At 53.9% G+C, this 22,780-nt stretch overlaps 1 protein-coding gene across 1 annotated transcript in view; it reads right to left on the bottom strand.

The window, feature by feature from the left end:
- Positions 1–22,780, bottom strand: part of PDE9A (phosphodiesterase 9A) — a 110,652-nt gene that overhangs the window by 76,822 nt on the left and 11,050 nt on the right. Inside the window, exon 2 of the mRNA XM_064380192.1 lies at positions 721–791. Coding sequence (XP_064236262.1) covers positions 721–791 — 71 coding nt within the window. The remainder of the gene's footprint in view (positions 1–720; positions 792–22,780) is intronic.

Here is a 22,780-nt window from a genome sequence, read left to right as displayed (position 1 = left end):
CCAAGTAGCAGGGATTACAAGTGCCCATGACCACGCCTGGATAATTTTTGTATTATTATTATTTTTGAGAAGGAGTGTCACTCTGTCACCCAGGCTGGAGTGCCCTGGCGCGATCTTGGTTCACTGCAACCTCTGCCTCCTGGGTTCAAGCGATTCTCCTGCCTCAGCCTCTCAAGTAGCTGGGATTACAGGCACGTGCCACCACGCCTGGCTAATTTTTTGTATTTTTAGTAGAGATGGGGTGTCACCCTGTTAGCCAGGATAGTCTCGATCTCCTGATCTCATGATCCGCCCGCCTCACCCTGCCAAAGTGCTGGGATTACAGGCGTGAGGCACCGTGCCCAGACAAGGTTTCAACATGTTGGCCAGGATGCTCTTGAACTCCTGACCTCAGGTGATCCACCCGCCTCAGCCTCCCAAAGTGCTGGGATTATAGGCGTGAGCCATGGGCTCAGCCGAAAAACCCACACTCTTAAGAGGGAGGTTCTGTTCAATTCAGCCCCACGGTTTCCTCGGCGTGGATAAAGCCATCACCCGTGCAGGTAGAGAAGCTCGGATGGCGGCTGAGTACCGGGGATCCTGCGCATTGATTTGAAAGAGCCCCGTGTAGAAGGCGGGTCCCTCAGGCCCTCCTGTGCCTCTTTCCACCCCTGCCAGGCATCCCGGAAAGGCGAGGAGGCCGTGCGGCGTCTCTGGGCAGAACCCGCAGCGCACACTCACCGAGGCAGGCCGGTGGCGATGCAGAACAGGTCCATGATGTCGCTGGAGTTGCAGTACTTGCTGAAGATCACCTGCAAAACAGAAGCGGCGGTGAGGGGCAGCGGGGGTGCGGGCTTCCCTGGAGGTGTCAGACGCCACGTGCTTGGCTCCAACCGGAAGGTTCGTTTTGCAAAGAAAAATCGTAACCCTCGGCATTGCAACATGACAGGCACATCTTTTCATCTGGTTGATGTCTATGGGTGGTGAAAATGTCATTGTTTTGTTCAGTGGAAATAGTTGTAAAAAATACAGTGACCACCCCCACCCCTTGGCCACATGCCTGCTGGGGACATGGTTAAGCGAAGGCGCATCCCTTGGAAGGGGCCAGGCAGGACTGACCACTTGGGGTCAACACTGTCGCTAGGTACCGGGCCTTCAAGTTTCCCATGGGGGCCATTCTGTAAATAAATTTCAAGTTCATTGACTTAAAAAAAAAAAGCCCACCTTTCAGTATTTGGGCACTGAGGGACTGAGGCTGAATGACAAAGTCAAAGAAATAAATCACATGACAAGAGAACCACTGAGGGTCCCAGAAGCCCGCAGTGAAATTGGTGCCCGCAGAGAAACACGACCTACGCATGGGATGGGAGCACTCACGGCCAAGTGCCACCCGGGCAGCGGTGGGAATGCCGGGTTGGTATCTGCATCTTTTGTCCAGGGGGTCCGGGCCGTGAGTCTTGGCTCTCAGGGAGGGCATTCCAGTTTGGTGAGGGTGGGGCTTCTCCAGGGCTGGACAGAGGCAGAACAGACGCGCGGAGGCCCCACCTTCCTCGCACGGATGCCTCCCTGGACAGCTTCCCCGGCTGGGGGCTGCCAACGCAGCTTTCCTTTCCAGCACAGTCCCTGGTATGGGGGAAACGCAGGCCTAGGGAGACGGTTATTTTTTGGTGCCCAGCGCACCAATTTTTTTTTTAAAGCTAAGATTAGTTTTCTTTTTTCTTTACTTGGAAACAGTGAAATATAGAAAACAGATTTTTTTTTTTCTGTGACTAACACCATTTCCTGTGGGCTGCTGAACTGGCAACAAGACAGTAAACAGGACCTCGCCTCGCCTGTTATCCCCGCTGGCATCTGCCCCAGGGTGATGGCGGGTCGGGGTGGCCTGAGGCATTGTGGGCATGGTCTACGACACCTGCTGTATCCCCGGCTGCCTACACAGCTGGCCCTGGCCATGCTCGCAAGGGCACAGGAGCCCCTCCCGCGTCCCAGCTTTGGCCTCGCCATTCCCCGTACGTCTTCCTTTGCACAACTGCCGGCTCCTCCTGGAGCCCCCTCCTCCGGGATGTGCTTCTCCTCCCACGTCCTGGTTCCCAGGCTCGAGTGCAGAGGCTGCTTCTCCCAACCCCACGGCCGAGGAGTCCTGCACTTGGCCGGGTGTCAGGCCCTCGCTTCTACCACGGCACCATCCTCAGCCCCAGTCACAGTCCACGCCACGGGTTATGCCCTGGGTTATGACCGTGGAGTTGCGGCACAGCAGGGCCCAGGCTGGGTTCCTGGCCATTTTCCCACCAAGACGGGACAGAAAGTGGTTCCCATATGGACCCGTGTGTAACCCACTTCCGCCTGGTGTGGCAGGCTTACTTTGGGGTCAGACCTCAGTCTGCAGAGGGCAGGGGTGGAAGAGGAGGAAAGCAAGAAGGGCTCTTTCTTGGAACATTCCGGATCTGGAGCTTCTGGAGACGCGGGAGGTGGTTTGCAAGGGGCCTGCTAAGGAGGCTGGTGTTCTTCAAGGCGTGCATCCGGCCCAGCCCAGGGATTCCTAAGCAGCGGGTCTGGGTTGGGCCCCGGGAATCTGCGTGTAATTTCTACCGGGTTTCTGGGATTAGAAGCCACTGCTCAAAGATGTGTTTCTAGGGTGTCTCCCTCAGATGAGAGGGGAGGTCCTGCAGGAGGCGGGGGGCCCCGTGGTCCCTGTGCTCCAACCTGGGTGGCTGCAGCAAATGACGCCTTTCTAAAGTCCTCGCCCCACCCCGCCCCACTGGGCGCTTTTCCTCGTGGGCAGGAAGGCACCGCAAACTGTCCCAGTCCCTTGGCGTCCACGGGCGATGATCTTGGAGTTAAATTCTCTCAAGTCACATTGGGCAAGACCAACTCAAATCCTGGCTCCTTGGGCGGGCTTGAAGGGGCTGCACCCACCAGCAAGACCTCAGAAGGCGAGGGGAGGGTGAGTACGGAATTGCGGTCTGTTGGGATTGGGGAGGCTCATCTGACGTTGCTCAGAAGGGAAGTGGCTTTGCCAAGGGCACCGGCTCACAGGCCTGGGGCTTCCTCACCTCAGGAGCATGGGGCCAGGCGGCCCCGGGGGATCCCTGACTGCCTCTCACTCCTGGGACCTCAACTCAACTTCTTTGAACCTAAATTTCCTCTGCTGTAAAATGGGCCAAAAAAGGGCTGGCTGTCATCTACAGACGCTTGGACGCCGGTGCTCCCCGAAGGTTCTGCACCAGGCTGGAGGCCGGAGCTTGCGATTCCATGCAGACGCTTCGAGCCCCATGGAAAAGGACCACAGTAGGCACCTCCAGTGACTGACCCCAAGCGCAGACTCCTGGGGACAGATTCTGATGGCTTCGCTCAGATGATATTCAGACCCTGCCAGTGGGCTGCCCAGGGCTGCCAGAGCTCTTTCTAGTGGAGGAACAGCCGGCTTCATAAGGCTGCAACCCAGGACCCAGTGGAGAATCCGTTCCGGAGGACCGAGTGGAATGAGTGAGGAACACTTTACTTTCTGACATCCTGCATGTGGTTGTACTGTTGGACTTTCTGGCTCTGCAAGGAAGCCCTTTCCCTGTCTTCTTAAGCCATCAGCAACCTTTAGTGACCTAGATTTTTTGTAAACTGAAATGAATAATTTTTTTTTCGTTTTGAGACGGACTCTCCATCTGTCGCCCAGGTTGGAGTGCGGTGGTGTGATCTCGGCTCACTGCAACCTCCACCTCAGGGGTTCAAACAATTCTCCAGCCTCAGCCTCCCAAGTAGATGGGATTACAGGCACCCGCCACCATGCCCAGCTAGTTTTTTGTATTTTTAGTTGAGATGGGGTTTCACCATGTTGGCCAGGCTGGTCTCAAACTCTGACCCTAAGTGATCCTCCTGCCTCAGCCTCCCAAAGTGCTAGAATTATAGGCGTGAGTGAAATGACTAATTTTAAAGTGATATCTGATTTTTACCATCTGCTCTCCCTCCTCCCCAAATTCACTTTTATGAAGGCTTTACTTTTTGTGGCAATATAGTTACCTCCAAAGGTTCTGCAAGGATCTGTCCTCCTTCCTGCCAGGATATAACTGGGGAAGGTTTATGCAACCAAGGCTGGGCCTCAGAGACCTGCGTGAGAACGATGCTCATTTGCTGGGCTGTGACCGCTTGTAAGGGGCCGAGGGTGACTGTGCAGTGTCCACGCTCACACAGTCTCCTGGGGGAGTGGAGGGACTCTCAGGGGTGTAGCCTCGAAGATGGGAAAAAAAGGGTCTACTCTGACAGGCCAGGATTTTGGAATATCATGGTGGCCTTGCAAAGGGAGGGGTTCATCAAATGTATAAGTCCTGCAGGTGAAATCTGGAGGAGTTTTTCGTGCTTAGCTTCCTAGCCTCAGGACAGCAAATAACAGAGGTGTTTAAAGCATAACTATGAGGTCTTTCAGCAAAACAAACTGAAAAGAACCCATATGGCATGGTGGCACTCTTGCTAACCCTATGCAAACAGGCAAGCAAGCCACACCTGGGGGACCAGCCTTATTCTGCCATCCAGAATAATCTCCCTTTGCGATTATGTTGGACAAAAGGTGGGGAGGCTGTCAGGAAATGTGACTCCTGGAACAAGCACAAAAGTTGACACGGGCTGTCTCCAGTGGAGATGGATGAAGTCCGTTTCAACAGTCCTTCACTCCTTACACACGCAGGCTCCTGGATTTCTCAGTCCTTCACTCCTTACACACGCAGGCTCCTGGATTTCTCAGTCCTTCACTTCTTATACACGCAGGGTTCCTGGATTTCTTCTGAACTGGTGGCACCTTCTTGCCAGTTCCCATTTGGTTCATCAGTTCAGTAGAAATGGGTGACACAGTCATCTGAGATCTGGACAAGATTCAGGACCTTGGCTTTTGTTGTTGCAAATCCACCTCTAGCAGCGCCAAAGCGGATGAGAGTCTGGGCATGAGGCGACATGTGAGCCCGAGGGATGTGGGCTGGGACAGCCGTGTTCTTGGCCGGTGTCAGGAGACGCACCAGCCTGATGCTGCTCCTGACTGTGGGAGGCTGGCCCGGCGGCCGCTTCAGACCACGGGAGGACCCCCAGGCTGCCTTGTCAGGAGGCCGTAGGGCTTTCTGTCCATGTGCCGAATAATTTCGCAAATCCTTTATCCAGAAACAAACAGCGCAAACAAAGTTGATAGAATGAAATTTGAAAATGAGAGGCAGGGGCAGCAGGATTAAGGGAAAAATGAAGGTTTTGGGTTGGCTTCCGGCTTGCAGGCACGTCAGGGCTGGGGTTTAAGAGTACGCACGGCAAGTCCCCGCAAACCCTTTCGAACGTGGTTTGATTGGCAGTGCTGTGATATTAAAGCAAGACAAGAGAAACGAATGACGACACAGAGGGCGGCTCCCCCGCCGGAAACCGACGCCTCTTCATACTCAGCTGAGACCTGGGAACGTCAGTAGGAACTGCACTGTCTGGGGGTCCTCACGCTGCCTGCATTAGAGAAGGCTGACACTGACCAGGTGGCAACCACACGTAAGCGCTAATCTCAGATGTTTACACACGGAAACTGAGGCACACAGAGGGGCATGTGGCTCCCATGCACCCAGCCAGAAGTGCACACCAGGACTGCACCTGGGGCCGCCGGCTCCGGACCACACACGCTCCACAACATACACTGACTCCCAGGTCCTTTAATGTCTATATCCAAACGAGCCTCTTTCTAGACACTCTGTAACAGAAGGAGCTGTGGATTTGAGAACAGGAAGCCCTGTGGTTAACCAGTTACTTCCTTTGTGTGTGTGTGTGTGTGTGTGTGTGTGTGTGTGTGTGAGATTGAGTCTTGATCTATTGTCCAGGCTGGAGTGCAGTGGTGCGATCTTGGCTCACTGCAACCTCTGCCTCCCAGGTTCAAGCGATTCTCCTGCACCAGCCTCTCAAATAGCTGGGACTAGAGGCATGTGCCACCACACCTAGCTAATTTTTGCATTTTTAGTAGAGATGGGATTTCTCCATGTTGGCCAGGATGGTCTTGATCTCTTGACCTGGTGATCCGTCGCCTTGGCCTCCCAAAGTGCTGGGATTACAGGCGTGAGCCACTGCGCCCGGCCCAGTTACTCCTTTTGTCCATGGCTTCTCTTTCAACCCTGTGGGCAAGCGAATAACCAGTGGGAGCCTCAGTTTACCATTCTGTAAATAGGGTTGATGGCATCAACTCCACCTGTCTCTCAGGGCTGTGAGAAGCAGTAAGTGAGATGACGGGTTTGAAAAGAATTATACAAAACACTACTGGGACACAAAGTTCGATTTCACAGTTGCTGCGAATCTCACCGTCCCTGCTGGTTGCAAATCCTGCCTTTCACACAAGTCTCTAGGAGGTCTCTGAGTTAACGAGTGTACCTGGAAAAACTCTTCGCCACATTTTGTCTGGCGCCCACAGTTATTTCAGCAGGGAATTCAAGCACACAATCTGCAGGGTTTCCGGAGCTGGGAAGAATGAACACCCAGCTCCTCGGTGCCCACTGTTTCTTGGGGAGGGAGGAACGGAGGCCCGAGGAGGGGCCACCAGCGGTGCTCCCAGCAAGACAGGCCTGCTCCTTGTTGGGGTCGACCAGCAGTTAATCCAGAGAAGGGCGAGACCTCTGTGTCACCAGGGCAGGCGGTCTGACTGGTTTCCTGGCTCAGCTCACGGCTGGTACCGGCCGTGGCCCAACCGTGTCAGGCAGTGCAGGAGGGCACAGGGACCCCGGGGTGCTGGTCAGTTGTACCCAGCCACCGAGCTTGTGGTCAAGGTGATGGCCTCATCAGTCAGGTTGGCTGGGTGGAGGCCTTTCTGACAAACAACCATCTCGGTCACCCCTTCCAAGTGGGGACCCAGGAGGGAGACCGGGGTCACAGCGGCCACCCTGCACCCATGGCAGCACACAGTCCTCTGCCGTCCTGCTGTCCTGTGCATGGCTTGCCTCCTGCTAACCCTGCGCTGTTCCACGGCCGAGGGGACTGGAGCAGGGGGCTGCCCTAAGACCCCCTGGCCGCACCCAATCACACTTTTTTTGCGGGAACTTTTACTGAGAGATGTGGAGCTGGTGGCGACTGTCAGTGAGCCGCGTTCCCATGGATTAGATGCCGGGCTGGCCGCGCTGGGACCCTGAGAGGTAAAAAGGAGGAGAAGCCCCAGGAGAAGGCACAGGCAGGGGCCCCAAGCACAGGGGCAGTGGAGGCTGTGAGAGGGAGGGGAGGGGCTGCAGACCTTGAGAGCCCAGGGCCGCCCAGGCTCCTGGCACCCCAGGTCCCGGGGGTTTTTCTAAAGACCCCTCAGCCTCCTTGCAGCAGTCTCACTGAGCCTCCCCCCGACACCCATCGGCCTCTGCAGCAACCTAGATCTTCTCAAACTGCTTAAGGGTCTGTTTCTTGCAGTGAGAAGCATCTTGACTGGCACACTTAGAAGAAACAGGGTGGGAGTTTGAGGGGTCGGCCTCGAGGGGGCTGCCAAACCCACGGCTAGGGCCTCTGGGTGAAGGGACAGGACAGAGGGTCTCCCATGCCAGGGGCTGGAGCGGGGGTGAGTCGTTTCCCGGTCCAGAGGCGTCTTCCTGGATTTGACTCTATTTTATCAAATCGGAGTGATTTTGTGTTCTGTCTCCTCTTGGGCCCTCCATTGAAAGGCTTATTGGGGGCTGTGTTGTGGGAAGGGTCCCTCAAGTTCCCCTTTCTGAGCCCACGTGCGCTGCCTGCAGGGTGAGGCCAGGCTGGAGCAGGGATCAGAGCTCAGGCTGGGGCAGCAGTTCAACGACCAGGTCTCCTCGTGCGAGGCTGAGAGGGAACGCTGGGACCAGAGGGAGGGAGCTCCAGCTCCTGGGGCGCTTCATGGTCTTCCTGTAAAACCAACGTTCAAGTAAAGGGGTTTCCGAGAGCCCCGGAGGATCGACCCATGAGGACTCCAGCCGCCGAATGGGAGGCGTGATTTCCACGTGAGCTGTGTGGGAGGGAGGGGAGGTGGAGTAAGCGACGAGGTGGCTCAGGCCTCCGAGTGGAAATCGTACTTGGAGGATGCGTGCACTGCACGGAAAATAGGACACAGACTGGATGCCAGCAGCAGCTTGCGGGTGGGCATTCCAGAAGGTTCTTCTGCCTACCGAGCTGGCCTGGCATCGGCACTTCCTCGCCCGCGGCCTGTAGGGAGGAACCAGGGCTCGTTTTGGCAAACGTTCCCGGTGCAGCGCAGCCCTCTCCTGGTTACCTGGGTCTCTGAGGTCCATGGGACTCCAGCGCTCCCAGCTCACCGGTGTGTTTTTATCTGAAAGGCGCAGCATTAAGCCCGAGGCACCTGCTTGTTCCAGTATGGAGGGGACTAGTCCATTGAGACGCTTCTGAGCAGCGCAAGCCCACTGGGCTCCTGCCCGGCTGCTGTGAGGGGAAGTGGCTGCCGCGCCTCGCTGCCTCCCCAGCCTGTCTGTGCACCCTGACCCGTGGTAACTGCTGTCGTGCTCGCCTGTCCCTGTCCCAAAGACCGTCCTGGCTGCTGCACCTCTCTGCGGGGTGGCCCTGGAAGAATGCTGGCTGCACACTGATGCTGTCTGTGTCCATTAGTTCTGATTTTTGGAGCATGCATTGATGGATGTATGGCCCCTTCCACATGACTTCAAATTCACACACGCATTCACATACATGAAAACCTTTTTGAGTTAGAAAAGCTGATCCCAATGGCCAGCCCTGCTTTCCTTCTGCTTCTTGCCTTTCTCTTCATTACGGTGGTTGAGCAAGGAGCTGTGGGAAGACGGTTACCCAGAACTGAGTGTCCTTGGTCCCAGCCCGGCCTCCTGCTGGGGCAGGCAGCTCTCAGAAGGGCACTGAGGCTGTGGAGGGGCCAGGCAGGAGTGTGGGAGGAGGCACTGGTCTAGCGGTTTTATTTGGGCTCCAGATAGAAAATGGCTTTTCACTGTCTCTGCCCCATTTACCCTTGCCATTTCAGCATCTCTTCAGTCCAAATGTGGCCAGCAATGACAGCTGAGAAAATTATTCCCTCTCCAGAGCAATTAGGAGCTGGGCAGAAGGGCTGGTAAGAACAGAGCAGAGACCTGCAGCCGGCAGTGCCCGGTCAAGCCCCTCACGCCCCCAGGGCTCTGTGTTGAGCCTGCTTCCATCGGTTCCACACTGGGAAGGGAAGAGCAGACCGTGGTTCATTTTTCTCTTTCTATTTGAGACGCATCCTTGCAGCTGCCGTGAACATTTCTTGCTGGGTTTGTCAGACTCTAGTTTGGATTGGCACAAAGTCAATGACCTCTGGACATTGTGGGTTTCTTGCACAGACATGTGTGGTGCTATGTAGAAATTCTCTAATTCCTGGACAAACAAGGTAACTGGGCAGGGCTCAGTGGCTCACGCCCGTAATCCTAGCACTTAGGGAGACCGAGGTGGGTGGGTCACCCAAGGTTAAGAGTTTGAGACCAGCCTGGCCAGTGTGGTGAAAACCCATCTCTACTAAAAATACAAAAATCAGGCAGGCATAGTAGCATGTGCCTGTAGTCCCAGCTCCTTGGGAGGCTGAGGCAGGAGAATTGCTTGAACCTGGGATGCAGAGGTGGCAGTGAGCCAAGGTCACGCCACTGCACTCCAGCTTGGGTGACAGAGCAAGACTCCATCTCAAAAAAAAAAAACAAAAAACTGGATGATCACTGGGGTTTGAGTTGAGCACAATAGGTTGGGGAAAGAAAACCAGCCCCATCACAAAAGAACAGTGTTGATGTGAGACACTCGGGGGCCAGGTCATGGGGACGGTGGGAGGGGCCTCCGTAACAGAGCGCCCGCTCTGTGAGGCTGGCTGCAGTTTCTTCCACCAGAAAGATGACCCCACAAAGCCGGTAAACCAGGATGGGGTTAGTTTCCTCTCCAAATCCCTGAAGATGTCTGTGTTACCTTTCAAAATCACTAAAAACATATCTATGTCAGGTGAGTCTCGCTTTGAGGTTGGTTGTTGTAAAACATGCAATTATGTTCATTGTCTTGCTGCTACCGCTTACGCGACTGTGAAATTCTTTATTCAATTGCCTTAGCAACAATTTTTACAGAGCTTCTTTGAACTTGGAGTAACGAATCTGGAGTGAAATTTTCTTCATTATGATTGCTCTACAATCTTTCCCCCCCAAGTAGTTTTAAGTGGCTAAGGCTGAAGACGAGAGCCCAGGCACGTACGCAGCGACGCGGAGCTCCTGCAGGAGAAGGGCAGTCCCTCTTTCCATCACCCTGCCTTTCCCGAGGACGGGGGAGTGGGCTCTGCTCCTCTCCAAGGGCAGCAGGTTAATGAGGCCAGATGCCCTGGCTCACGGCTGGCGCCCGCCCTGCAGTATTCACACGGCTACTGATCTCAGCCTCTCGAGCATCTTACACTCCACCCTGCCTCATATTTTGATTTACCCTTGTAACTTGATGATGGTGTTTATTATAAATGTCAGATTGACATCAGAAATCTCCTACCCCACCAAAATAAAGAGTACTGATTTCTACAAGCAGCCGCGCTGGCCTCCGAGACATGGAGGGCCAGTAACCAGGGATCATCACATTGACGATCACAGGAAGGTGAACTAGAGACCAGCCGGGTGGCCTGCAATGGCTGCGTGTGAAACCGTGGCCCACCCACAACACGCCATGCTGCTCAGCAGAGGAAAGGCGCACACGACTACTTGGACGGAACTCAAGGTAATGATGCCCGTTTAAAAAAGCCAATCTCAAGAGGTTACGTACCGTGTAATCCCATTTATCTAATATTCTTGAAATGACAGAATTGAAGAGCTAGGGAACAGATTCCTGTTCACCAGGACAGGGTGTTGGAAATAGAGTTAGGGTCGGGTGTTGGAAATGGGTGTAGGTTGGGGATGTGGTGAAAGAGGGAGCCTTGCGGTGATGGACTATTCCAGAGTGTGACTGTGGTTGCGGATGTGAGAGCCGACACAGGCAGTAACGCTGTGTAGAACTCAGTACCCATGCTCAAGTGAACACAAGTGCATTGAGCTGTTCTTGCATTGCCATAAAGAAATATCTGAGATGGGGTAAATTATAAAGCCAATTTCTAATTGGCTCACGGTTCTGCAGGCTGTACAAGCGTGGCACCATCATTGCCTTCTGGGGAGGCCTCAGGGAGCTTTTACTCATGGGACGAGGAGCAGGCGTGCACACACCATTACTCACGTGATGAAAGGAGGCATGCACACCCATGCTAGGGGGAGAGAGAGAGAGAGGAGATGCCTCCCACCCTCACACCTAAACAACCAGATCTTGCGAGAATTCACTCGCTCTCTCAAGGCTGGCACCAAGGGGGTGGCGCTAAACCATGTGAGAAACCCACCCCCACGATCCAATCACATCCCAGCAGGCCCCACTCCGACACCGGGGATACCATTTCAGCATGAGATTTGGCGGGGACAAACATCTAACCCACATCAGCAAGTAGGGCTGGGAAATCTGGATCAGATGGGGCTTGTCTCACTGTCAACACCCACGTTGTAAGTCTGTGCCATAATTTTATAAGACATTCCCAGTGGGGGAGACTGGATGGAGGGTACACAGATCTCTCTGCTGTCTTTCCTACAGCTGCATGGGACTCTCTTATTTCAAGAGAATATCTGAGATGAAGTGGCAGCTCCGAGGCAGAGGCAGTGAGGCCGGCGCCCTTCGGGCATGTGTGTCTGCACGGCGCTGCTGGAAAGCAGGTTGGCAGTATTGTGCCCTTTGACCCAGAGTCACGTTTCCAGGAATGGCTCTTAGGGAAATAATGAAGATAAACATAATAACAAAAGCATTTATTAAGTGCCAGGCGCCATTCGGGTGCTTTCCACAAACCATCTCATCTAATCTCCGCAGCACGCCCGGATTTATACCCAAACCAGTGCCCTGCGCTGCCGTGCTGCGAGCAAGGGTGCCTCTGAGCATTCTCCTCCTGGATTATTCACTGCAGAGAAATGGAATTAAGCTGAATATCTCATAAACAATGAAGTGATTACATTTCAGTCAGCCTCCATGATGCGACTTTATGGAGGCATTCAAATCATGTTTGTGAAGAGAATCTCATGCTATGTCGGAACCCGCTGCTGATGGAATGCTGAGTGAAAATGATCAGGATACAAAATTGTGTAAAAGAAAGCCACACACGCATGCGTGCACACACACACACCCCCAAGTGCACACTTGCATGAGAACGCGAGCGAGCGCAGCACTTCGGTGCTCACAGTAGTTTTCTCTGGGTAGTGGGGGATGAATTCTTTTCTCCCTGATCCTGTTCTGCATTTTTCATAATTTCTGCAAAGAATATGTAGGGTTTTTATAACCAATAAAAAAGTTATCTAGCTCTGGAAGCCGAGCTTAGAAATTGATAACAGAACCAGCCCACGAGCATGCTGTACTGCATTTACGTAAAATCCTCATGGGAGAAAAAAGGTCTTTACCATTTTTATCTGGAAGAACACTCTTTGGCATTAAGCCAAGCAGCTGAGAAAATTAAACGCCGGTTAACCAGAGGACAGAAATGGGAATCTGAAGAGCGCGTGGCTGGGGGTGGGAGAGGGCCTGGGGCGGGAGAGGGCCTGGGGCGGGAGAGGGCCTGGGGCGGGAGAGGGCCTGGGGCAGGAGAGGGGGCGCCCGGAGGAAATGGGGAAGGGGAAGCAGCAGAGAGGGCCTGGGAGAGGAGAGGGCCTGGGGCGGGAGAGGGCCTGGGGCAGGAGAGGGGGCGCCCGGAGGAAATGGGGAAGGGGAAGCAGCAGAGAGGGCCTGGGAGAGGAGAGGGCCTGGGGCGGGAGAGGGCCTGGGGCAGGAGAGGGGGCGCCCGGAGGAAATGGGGAAGGGGAAGCAGCAGAGAGGGCCTGGGGGAGGATGCACAGAATCTGGAGCCGAGGACAAGGCCGGGCCCCTCTTGGGAAGAGAAGGGGAGAGGCCTCCATTGCTCTGCACTGGCCGCAGGGGCGTAGGCGGGGCTCTAAGTGCAAGAAGGAGGGAGGAGAGGAGCAGCCCCCAGCCTGGGTTTCCATCCTGAGAGTCACAGAGTCCTGAGAAGAAGCCTCATAGCCAGGCCTCACTCCCCAAGGGCCAGCACTCGGCAGAGTGTTAAAGAATTTCTCACGCTATGGTACCCCAGCCTGGGCCACTGATGGAGACCCTGTCTCAAAAAAACAAAAAAGAATGCCTAAAACTCCAGCACGTCCCACTGGCCCTCAGCTCCATGCACCTCCCACACTGTGGAAGTGGAGATTTCAGTGATGAGGAAGGGTGGGGCGTCTGGGAGCCCCAGGGGAGTCCAGTGAGCCTGGGCAGGGGCCCCGCTCTGACCACTGAGACCACACCAGCAGGGGACTGGCCAGGACTTGTTGCTGGTGGACTGTGTTTCCTTGAGGCAAGGTTAGGGAGGGGAATCTGTCAGCATGGATTCAGATTTCATTTATCCATTTCTATAAGTACATCTGCTCTAACGCTTTTAGACACTAATTGCAAAGCAACACAATCATTGTGTAATAACCTAAGTATCCACACGATCAAGGCTGACGCATTCTCCTCGGGGTCAGGTCCACTCAGTGTCTGTGAGGCTGTGGATGACCGCTGTCGTGAGACCTGAGTGTCCCGCAGATGCCCTGCAGGCCAGTGAGTCACAGGCAGCATTGCCCAGGCACCCGGGCCGGCCCCCTCAGCAGAGCGGCGCAGGCAGGACCCTCCTCACACAGCGAGGGGGGCGATTCTGGATTTGGGGGCCACCATGGCAAACTGAAGCAAAGGGATGCAGAGACTCATGTGAGCCCACAGCTGTCACGTCAAAGCCCCAGTTCTAAATGCGGAACTCACACAAGAACCCTCTTGGTTCCCATTCATTCTCTCCTTGGTGCCACAAATGCAACTTCCTAAAACTATTGTGATTTGCTCAACTGTTCACATTGCTTTATGTGTTAGGATGACATTACGATTTTGTGAGGAAAAGCGTTCAGCTGCTCAAACTGTGCAAAGGGCCACACTAGACTCCTCAACCGTCAGGGCGGAGGACGCTGTGGGGTGGGAGGTGAGAACAGTCAGTCAGTGGAATGGCCTCTGCGACCGAATGCTCCTAGGTGGCTCTGTTCCGCCTGGGCAGGCGTGAGGTTGGCTGGGCCAGTGCCTTTCGGCTGTCTCTTATCTCCAGGATCACCCTGGCCAGTTGTTCATGTTGTACACTGCTCTAAGTGCAAGAAAGACAGAGGAGTGGAAAGAGAAGAGGCGGAGATGTGAGCCCCTCTTCCTACCAGCTTGACCCAGGGAAGATTTCGTAACTTTTTGAGGCTCTGATTCTCCGCTGCAAAGCGAGACAAATCCTACCTCGCCCACGGGAATGCTAGGAGGATTTGTCATGCAGCTAGAGGGCCTGCTACACATTACTACTCAGTTGAGTGGCAGCTGTGATTACGGGAGGGGACGCTTGAAACTCACGGATCCTCCTCCTCCTCCTTTTCCCTTCAAAAGCCGTTTCGCAAGCAAGTGGCACCGAGGCAGGCGGACTTCACTTCAACATGTCAGCGTTTCTGGGTGTTTCAACAGAGGATGAGACAAAAGCCTGTCTTAACTTGGGGAGGCCACCGCACAGCAGGCTCTGATCGCTCTAACTGAACTACTGAGCCCTGCATTGATCAGCGGCCACATCCAACCGCATCCAAAGTGCGATGGAAGCCAGAGGCCGCATCAATACAAATACACATGTTAATAAGATCAACCACGATGGACGAACAGAAAACCACACTCGACAGGTTAAACGATCCATTGACCTCGCTGTGGTTCACGCCAGTTTTCTCTTTTTCTAAACACGGCAGGGCATCTTGGGAAGGGGGCGTCTTTGCAGGCAGGCCCCGGGTGGGTTCCTCCACACCCCAGCACTGAGCTGGACCTGCCTTAGGCATACATTCAGGGGTGCTGGTGCCCAGGCTTGCTCCTGTGTGGGCAAATCCTGTGTTCCGTGGTTTTATGTTACGTGGCTGATGATTGCATGCCATAACCACCACCGATGGGGACTAAGACACGCTCGGGCTGGAACCACAGCCAAATGCCCCACAAGCCCAGTGACTCTGGGACCTCAAAAGGACCTCTTGAGTGCTGTGTCATCTTCATGCCCAGAGACGAGGACAGACAAGGCAGAAGAGCCCGGCCTGGCCCTGCTCCAGGCCCACAGCTCCAGGAGCTCATGTGGTACCTGTCAGGCTTTCGGCCGCGGTCTGAACGAAGGCGGGGTGGGCTCGTGGCCACAACGGGACGTGCGGCTTCTGTTTGTCTTGTTCGTAAGTTACTGATATTTCTGAGTGAATACTCAGAATAAATATTGATTTAGGCTCCCCCAGTGGAAAATAAACCAATTCCAATTCCTTTTATTTTCTCTATCCTAGACCGTGGATCATTTTTATAGCTTTTATAAGGTATTAAGCTTTTATATCAGCTTCCAAAAGATTTTGCTAGGCTTTGTCTGCCCTCGAGGCAAAGCAACACATCTCAGCCGGGCTCGGGGACCTCTCTGGAGGGGGAGAGAACGGACCAAACCAGCCCGCAGGACCCGCCAAACCCAAACCACTGGCGAATACGCAAACTGCTATCCTTGAGGAAGTTAAAAAGTGAATTTTCTATTGCCTTCTTCAGCGCTTGATAATTATGAGCGTTTAATATTAAAAAAAAGCCACAAGCTAAAAGAGGCCAAGCCCCAAATTCCACATTCTATTGTTTTTTCTTATTGCCCAAGAAATAAATGCGCGTTCACGGAAGAAACATTGCGAGTGATCTATGAATCATCTGTCAATCAACCAATTAATCAATCACTGTCTATCCATCCGTCTATCTGTGTGTATCTGCAATTCATCCGCAATTTACCTCTAATTACAAATTACACTTACGCATTTGGACACCTTGTGCATTTTGTTTGGTCTCTTGCTTTCAGAATACTTAACAATAATGTCACACTCAGAATGGCTTACAGTTAACCGCCAGGCAATCACTGCTTTTCTATTCGCCAAAGTAAAATCTGTATTCAGCCTCACTTCCTTTTCCAATTTAGGAGATATTTTTCAGGTTATTGTATTTGAAAAAGAATATACGACGATGACAGAAATGACCACGGATTCCCATGTGCCGGAGGCATTTAAGACGTTTTTAAAAACAACAACCACAACAACAAACACCTCTCTGCTGTGGAAATGCTCAGACGTACACAAGAGCAGGAGGGGAGCGCCGTGAAGCCTCAGCCGCACACCCACGGCTTCAGCACCTGTCCCCATGCCTCCCTCCTGCTTGAACTGGGCCCCAACCTCCCCAGCACCGGAGTTACCCTAAAGTCAGCCCATCTGCACGCGTCTCTGTGCGGTTCTCTAGAGCGCAACGCTGCCTCGGTGGTGAAGATAACCACAGTGCGATTAGTACATGGAGAGAAAACGAGGGACAGGCTCACATCGTCTCTCAGCCTGTCATGCATCTGGATCTCCAGGTCGTGGTTTAAGGATCAAAGATAACATGCGTTCAAGAAATTAGTGGCAAGAAAAGGGATGGGAAGTATACCTGGGAAGAGACCTCAGGACACACCACGCAAATGCAGCCTGTGGGCCATGCTGGGATCCTGACTTGAAAACAAATGTATCCGTGTGTATGTGTGAGTGAATGTATGTGTATGAGTGTATGTGTGTGAACGTGTAACTGTGTGTGTGAGCATGCATGTGAATGTGCATGTGTGTATGTGGTGTGATTGTATGAGTGCGTGTATATATGTGTATGTATATGTGTGTGTGTGTGAATGTATGTGATGTAAATGTGTGTATGTATGTGCGTGAATGTGTAACTGTGTGTGAGCATGCATGTGAATGTGCATGTATGTGGTGTGACTGTATGAGTGCATGTATGTATGTGTGTGTGTGAATGTGTGAGAAAATGTGTGTGAATGTGCATGAGTATGTGGTGTGAATGTGTAACTGTGTGTGTGCATGTGTGTGAATGTGCATGTGTGTATGTGGTGTGATTGTATGAGTGCGTGTATATATGTGTATGTATATGTGTGTGTGAATGTGTGTATGTGATGTAAATGTGTGTGTGAATGTGTAACTGTGTGTGAGCATGCATGTGAATGTGCATTTATGTGGTGTGACTGTATGAGTGCATGTATGTATGTGTATGTGTGTGAATGTGAGAAAATGTGTGTGAATGTGCATGAGTATGTGGTGCGAATGTGTAACTGTGTGTGTGCGTGTGTGAATGTGCACGTGTGTATGTGGTGTGACTATGAGTGCGTGTATGTATGTGTATGTATGAGTATGTGTGTGTGAATGTGTGTGTATGTGTGTATGAGTGTGAGTGTATGTGTGTGAATGTGCATGAGTGTATGTGGTGTGAATGTGTATGAGTATGTGTGACTATATGTGTGTGAATGTGTAATGGTGAGTGTATGTGTGTGAATGTGCATGAGTGTATGTGGTGTGAATGTGTATGAGTGTGACTGTATGTGTGTGAATGTGTAACTGTGTGTGAGCATGCGTGTGAATGTGCAGGTATGTGGTGTGATTGTATGAGTGCATGTATGTATGTGTATGTATATGTGTGTGTGAATGTGTGTATGCGATGTGAATATGTGTATGTGTGTGAATGTGTATGTGTGTGAATGTGCATGTGTATGTGGTGTGATTGTATGAGTGCGTGTATGTGAATGAGTGTGTGAATGTGTATGTGTGAATGTGTGTGAATGTGTATGTCTGTGAATGTGAGTAAATGTGTGTGAGCATGTGTGTGAATGTGAGAAAATGAGTGAATGTGCATGAGTATATGTGTGTGTGGTGTGAATGTGTATGAGTGTATGTGTGTGTGAACGGGTATGAATGTGAGTGCATGTGTAAATGTACTTGTGGTGTGAATGTGTATATATGTATGAGTGTACTGTGAGTGTATGTGTGTGAATGTATGATACATGGTTCTTTTATTGCCATGCATCTGTTGAAGTATCCGCATTATGTTGGATCCTTAAAGCACACCTTGAGGGTGATGCTGGCGTGCCCACCTGGTGCCAGGGCCGACCTCTGTCTGGCAGGCATGGTCGCACTGGGCTGTGTGCAGGCTCCCACGCTCAGCGCCAGCTCTGCCTCTCATTATCCGTGGCCGTGGGCAAGTTCCTGAACCTCTTCAGTCCGTGTTGAGTAGCAGCACGGAGACAAGACCGGGAGCCTCTGGAAGACACTTAGCTGTCTGGGACGTGGCCAGTACTTACGTCTGCTGGGCAGATCCTCTCCCCACGCCACTCATGAGGAAACTGAGGCCCAAGAACATACAACCAGCTGCGCCACTGCTGGTTCCAATCTCAGTCTGCTGATTCCAGGGCCCCGGATGAGCCACCAAGTGGGGTGTGGGTTGTCATTTTGACCCAATGCTCTGAAGCATGTCATGGCCTCCTAAGATTCATCTGGTAAACATGTCCCTTCTCTCCGCCAGGCATACAGGAACCTTCAATAAATGTCTGTGAAGTGGAAGGATTTGACGGGCACATTTGCCTAACTTGACGTGAGTGAATCCCATTCAATGTGTAGTGAGACTCAGTGGGAGGTAGAGAGATATCTAAGGGCCCGCAGGCAGGGGAGGCAGGGATGTCAACAATGAACAAAAATAAAGGTGGTGTGATGCTGCCGGCAGCCGCCCCGCAGCGGGAGGAGGCAAGGAAGGGAATCTCCCGGGAGCCTCAAGAGGGAGCTCGGCCCTGCCCACACCTGGATTTCAGCCCAGCGATTCAAATTTTGGACTTCATCCTCCAGAACTGTGAGAGAAGCCGCTTCTCTTGTTTTAAGCGGTGGCATTTACGGCCATTTGCTACAGCCTCTGTTTTAAGAGGGTTGGGATCCTTTTTGCAAGCAATGGGAGTCCTGGATGCCGGGTGAGCCTCAGCACGTGTATGTGACTGGGGGGAACTTTAGGAGGGTGAAGGAGGCATTGATGAGGGGCCACACCAAGGGCTCCGCAGCTGGCCAGGGGCTGCAGAGGGGGCTGTGACCGTCGAGGGAGGTGGGAGGGTGGACGGAGTGGCTCTGATCATCAGTGGGGAACTCCTCTCCTGATGGAGGAGGTTCACCAGCGGGACACGGCTACGCCTACTTCTGAACACCCTCCAGTTCCCACTCAGAGCCACCTCCCTGCACGTCGGGATTTCAGGGCCCATTTCCCCACGCCGGGCCTCCGCACAGAGCCCATTTATCATGGCTGCTCTGTTCATCACTCTTGTCATTTTTCTGGGCAGCTTCCCTTTTGTTTTTCTCACTGCTGGTGTCTGAGGCCAATCTCTGCTGTTATAAATAATGGATCGCAGGGGACTGAAAATGCAAAAAGCGATGAACCAGAAGAATAAGAAATGTGCTGAGATGGAGCTCCGCTCACAGGACTCTCATGGGGCGTTTCGAAGGCCTCTTGCCGGTTGCAATCCGCTTGACTCCTGGAGACTCGGTTCAAGCAAGAGGCAACTCTCGCTGCGTGGACATGACCTTTCGGCCACCCGTTCTCTGGGGCCTCACCCTTGTCTCAATAATTCATGCTCACTTCTCCCGGGGCCTCTGTCTGTCTCTACTGTATCATGACTCTGCGTGGGAGCCAATGCAACCATTCCCTGGAATCCAGGCTCCCTGGACTCTGGGGATGGCAGGAATGGGGAGGGTGGGGTAGGAGGTGCTGGGAGCCCTGGGCGGCAGCCCCTCTGGAGGATCACTGGGGGAGAGGACTTTCTCTCAGCATGCGGCCCCGTCCAGCCCAGTTTCAAGGCAGTATGTGAGAATGGCATGGCTGGGCATGGGTGAAAAGATTTAGAGGAAGCCATGGGGAAGGGACAGCCCAGCGGGGGAGGCAGGGAAGAGTGGAAGGCAGACGGGAGGGGAATCCTTTCTGTGCGCCCCTCCCCCAACTTCTACCCAGAGAGCTTGGATGACCTGCTAAGCCAGCATCGCCCATTCCATCATCATCATTTCCAAGTGGGAATGGGATAGGGGAGGGGAGAGTCCGCCAGCACTGCCGGGGGAAAGGGCTGTTCGTCAAGCAGAAATGCATGTCTTGCGGTGGTTCCCTTGAGAAGGGCCACGGTGCTCCCAGTCAGGGCTGGAACAGGGCACAAGTCCTGGACCAAACAGAAGAGGGTGGGGAGGAGGGAACTTGGTGCCACAGGGTTCTGGGGAAGTAGGGCTTGCCAGCCCTTTCGAGAATGCTGCAAGGCTTTTGGAATAAAGGTAACGCCTGGCCCTTGCCAGGCACCTGTTGTGATCTGAACTTGCATAAAATCCAAAAACCTGCAAGTACTGTGAGACTGATGTGAGCAGCAGGTCAAGTTTTTCATTCCTCCTGGCTCAGCTTCCCTCCATCCTCACCTTTCTCTGCCTTGGTTTCAAGAGAACAAAACAAACATACAGGGTGGGTGGGCCACGGGGAGGGAGGGGCCTGTTTCCATTCAAAACTCTTTTTCAAGTCACCTGTCAAATAGAACGTTAAATCCCCCTTTAAAAACCTGTGCCCTGTCCATAAAGCGGAGCAGTTGAAGCGCCGTGGCCACGTCAGCACCCTCTCCGCTGGTCTGTACTTACTAGGTACTTCCCCCTTTTGAAAATCAGTATTATGTCTCTCCGTTTTCTATGGATTTGGTGTCTGAATGGACAGGCTTTGGGCTGCCAGAAGTTTCAGGGACTCCTCATCCGACTTCCTCACTGTGATGTTGGGGACCTCTCCATCCACCCTCAAACTGGTCATGTGATTGGTCTGGCTGCAAAGCGTGTTGGGGTTGTTTGCTGTTTCCCCAGCGTGGCCCTTCACCCCTGGTTGGGGGACAACGAAGCAAAGTCTGTGTACAGGAAGCGAGAGGGCAGATGGGACCAGGTGCCCTGACATGCTGGGGACGTGGGGCAGTGGGGACAGCCTGGAGCCCGGGAAGGCGAGTCAGCCGTCGCCAGGCGCGGGCCCTTGGGCTGCCTTTCAACCTTTTGGGCTGCGATGCTCTCCTTGGTGACGCGATGTCTTCTGGGCCCCTCCTGCTCTCCCACATTAGGGTTCCGAATGCCAGAAGATGGGGAAGGGTGACGGTCACTTCTGCTTCTCAAAGGGGGTGCTATGGAAGAATCTGTGTCTCCTCAAAATTCATGTTGTAGTCCAGACTCCCAGCACTTCGCAATATGGCCTTATTTGGAGATAGGGCCTTTGAAATGGGATGCGCTTGTAAAATGAAGAGCTGAGGACACAGACACGGAGAGGCCCGGCCCTGCGAGGACCGGGGAGGAGGCGCCAGCCCAGGAGAGGCCGCAGGAACCGGCCCCGCAGCAACCTGACCTGGAAATTCGACCTTCAGACCACGAGGGCCTCGGTGTCTGCTGTGGAGGCCGCCGGGCCCGTGGTCCTCTGTGACGCCGATGCACGCGGGGGAGTGCAGCCCTTACAAAGCGGAGACCACCTTCGGTTCCTGCTCTGAGCTCCTGCTGCGTCCCAGCTGCTGAGTCAGACGGGCTCATCAGAAGCCAGCCAGCCACCCTCGCTCCTTCCCCGCAGCCTCACACTTAGGCTTTAGTGCCAGCCTGCCACTGGCAGCTCCAGCTGAGGTCCTCACGGACAAGAAGACCCCAAGTCCAAGAACAGCAAGAAAGGCCTTCTGGAGCTGATGGCCACGCCCTTCCTGCTGCAGCCACGCCCCTTTGCAATGACCACGCCCCCGGCCGTGGCCACACCCTCTGCGGACGGCCACGCCCCCCCACAGGACTGCTTTCGCGTTGGATAAAAACTCTTTAGATGTCAGATCCCAGAGGCCGTTGGGGAAGGGGAGCCTGTTCTTCGGGACCCCAGGAAGGCAGCGTTTCCTGTGCTCGGGACTCCCTTCTCACGGTCCACACTGCCTCCCCAGCCCGCTGTTTCTCAGAAACCTCGCGGGGCCTCACTGGGAAACCTCGCGGGGCCTCACTGGGCAGAGGTGCCAGGGCAGCATCAGGCGCTTGAGGGACAGATGGTGGAGACACGCGGGACAAGCTTCGCCCCTGGCCCAGCCGCGCAGTGCCCTCTCACGGGGGAGCTGCTTGCATCCATTGTTCATTATTGGACAGCTGTTACTGGGTCCCACTTCGGGCCAGTCTCTGGGCAGGGGTGGGGCTGGAAAGTGAGTGACTTGATCCCGGGCTGATCCCAGGGTGCCTGGTGAGGTGTTATTACAGTGTAGAGAGGCACTTGCATGTGACACATTCGGCTTCCTGGGAGAGGGGACATTCAGCAAGGGCCAGGGGGCACAGGGAAGGCTGGGAGCTGTCGGGCAGAGCAGGTCAGGTCCCCACGAGCCTGGAGCCAGATGTCCAGGTCCCGACACTGCTGGCCCATAGGAACCCAGGTGACATGATCGGGGATCCCTGTGGGCTTTGATGAGCTTACTTGGGCAGGGTGTAGCCAGGGGTCGCTGGGTGGAGGAGGAGGAACGGAGGGCAGGTTGAAGGGTCTTCTAAGAGCCAACCAGTCCCTCAGAGGGCCAGAATGGGGGTCGACAAGGTGACTCTCCTAGTGTCTTGGGACTGCCATAACAAAGACCACAAACTGGGTGACATGAAACCACAGAGGTTTATCTCTCATGGCTCTGGAGGGCTGCAGCCTGAGCCCTGGGCGTGGGCGATGCTGGCTCCTTCCCAGGACTCCAGGGAGGAGCCTTGCCTCTCCCAGCTTCTAAGGGCCACCCCGCAGTGCCTGGCTTGTACACGCATCACTCTGGTGTCTGAGTCTGTCTTCACACGGCCTGATTCTGTCTCTGCGTCTTCCCTTCTCATTTCCACGGACAAATGTGCGTTCTGCATTTCCCTCTCCTTAGAAGGACGGCAGGCACATGGGC

Source organism: Aotus nancymaae, unplaced genomic scaffold (genome assembly GCF_030222135.1).
Source record: "Aotus nancymaae isolate 86718 unplaced genomic scaffold, 86718_ANA_hifiasm-v0.15.2.pri h1tg000022l_1, whole genome shotgun sequence".
Taxonomy (NCBI): Eukaryota; Metazoa; Chordata; class Mammalia; order Primates; family Aotidae; genus Aotus; species Aotus nancymaae.
Note: the sequence above shows the minus strand (reverse complement) of the source record. Positions and strands in the feature narration are given on the sequence as shown.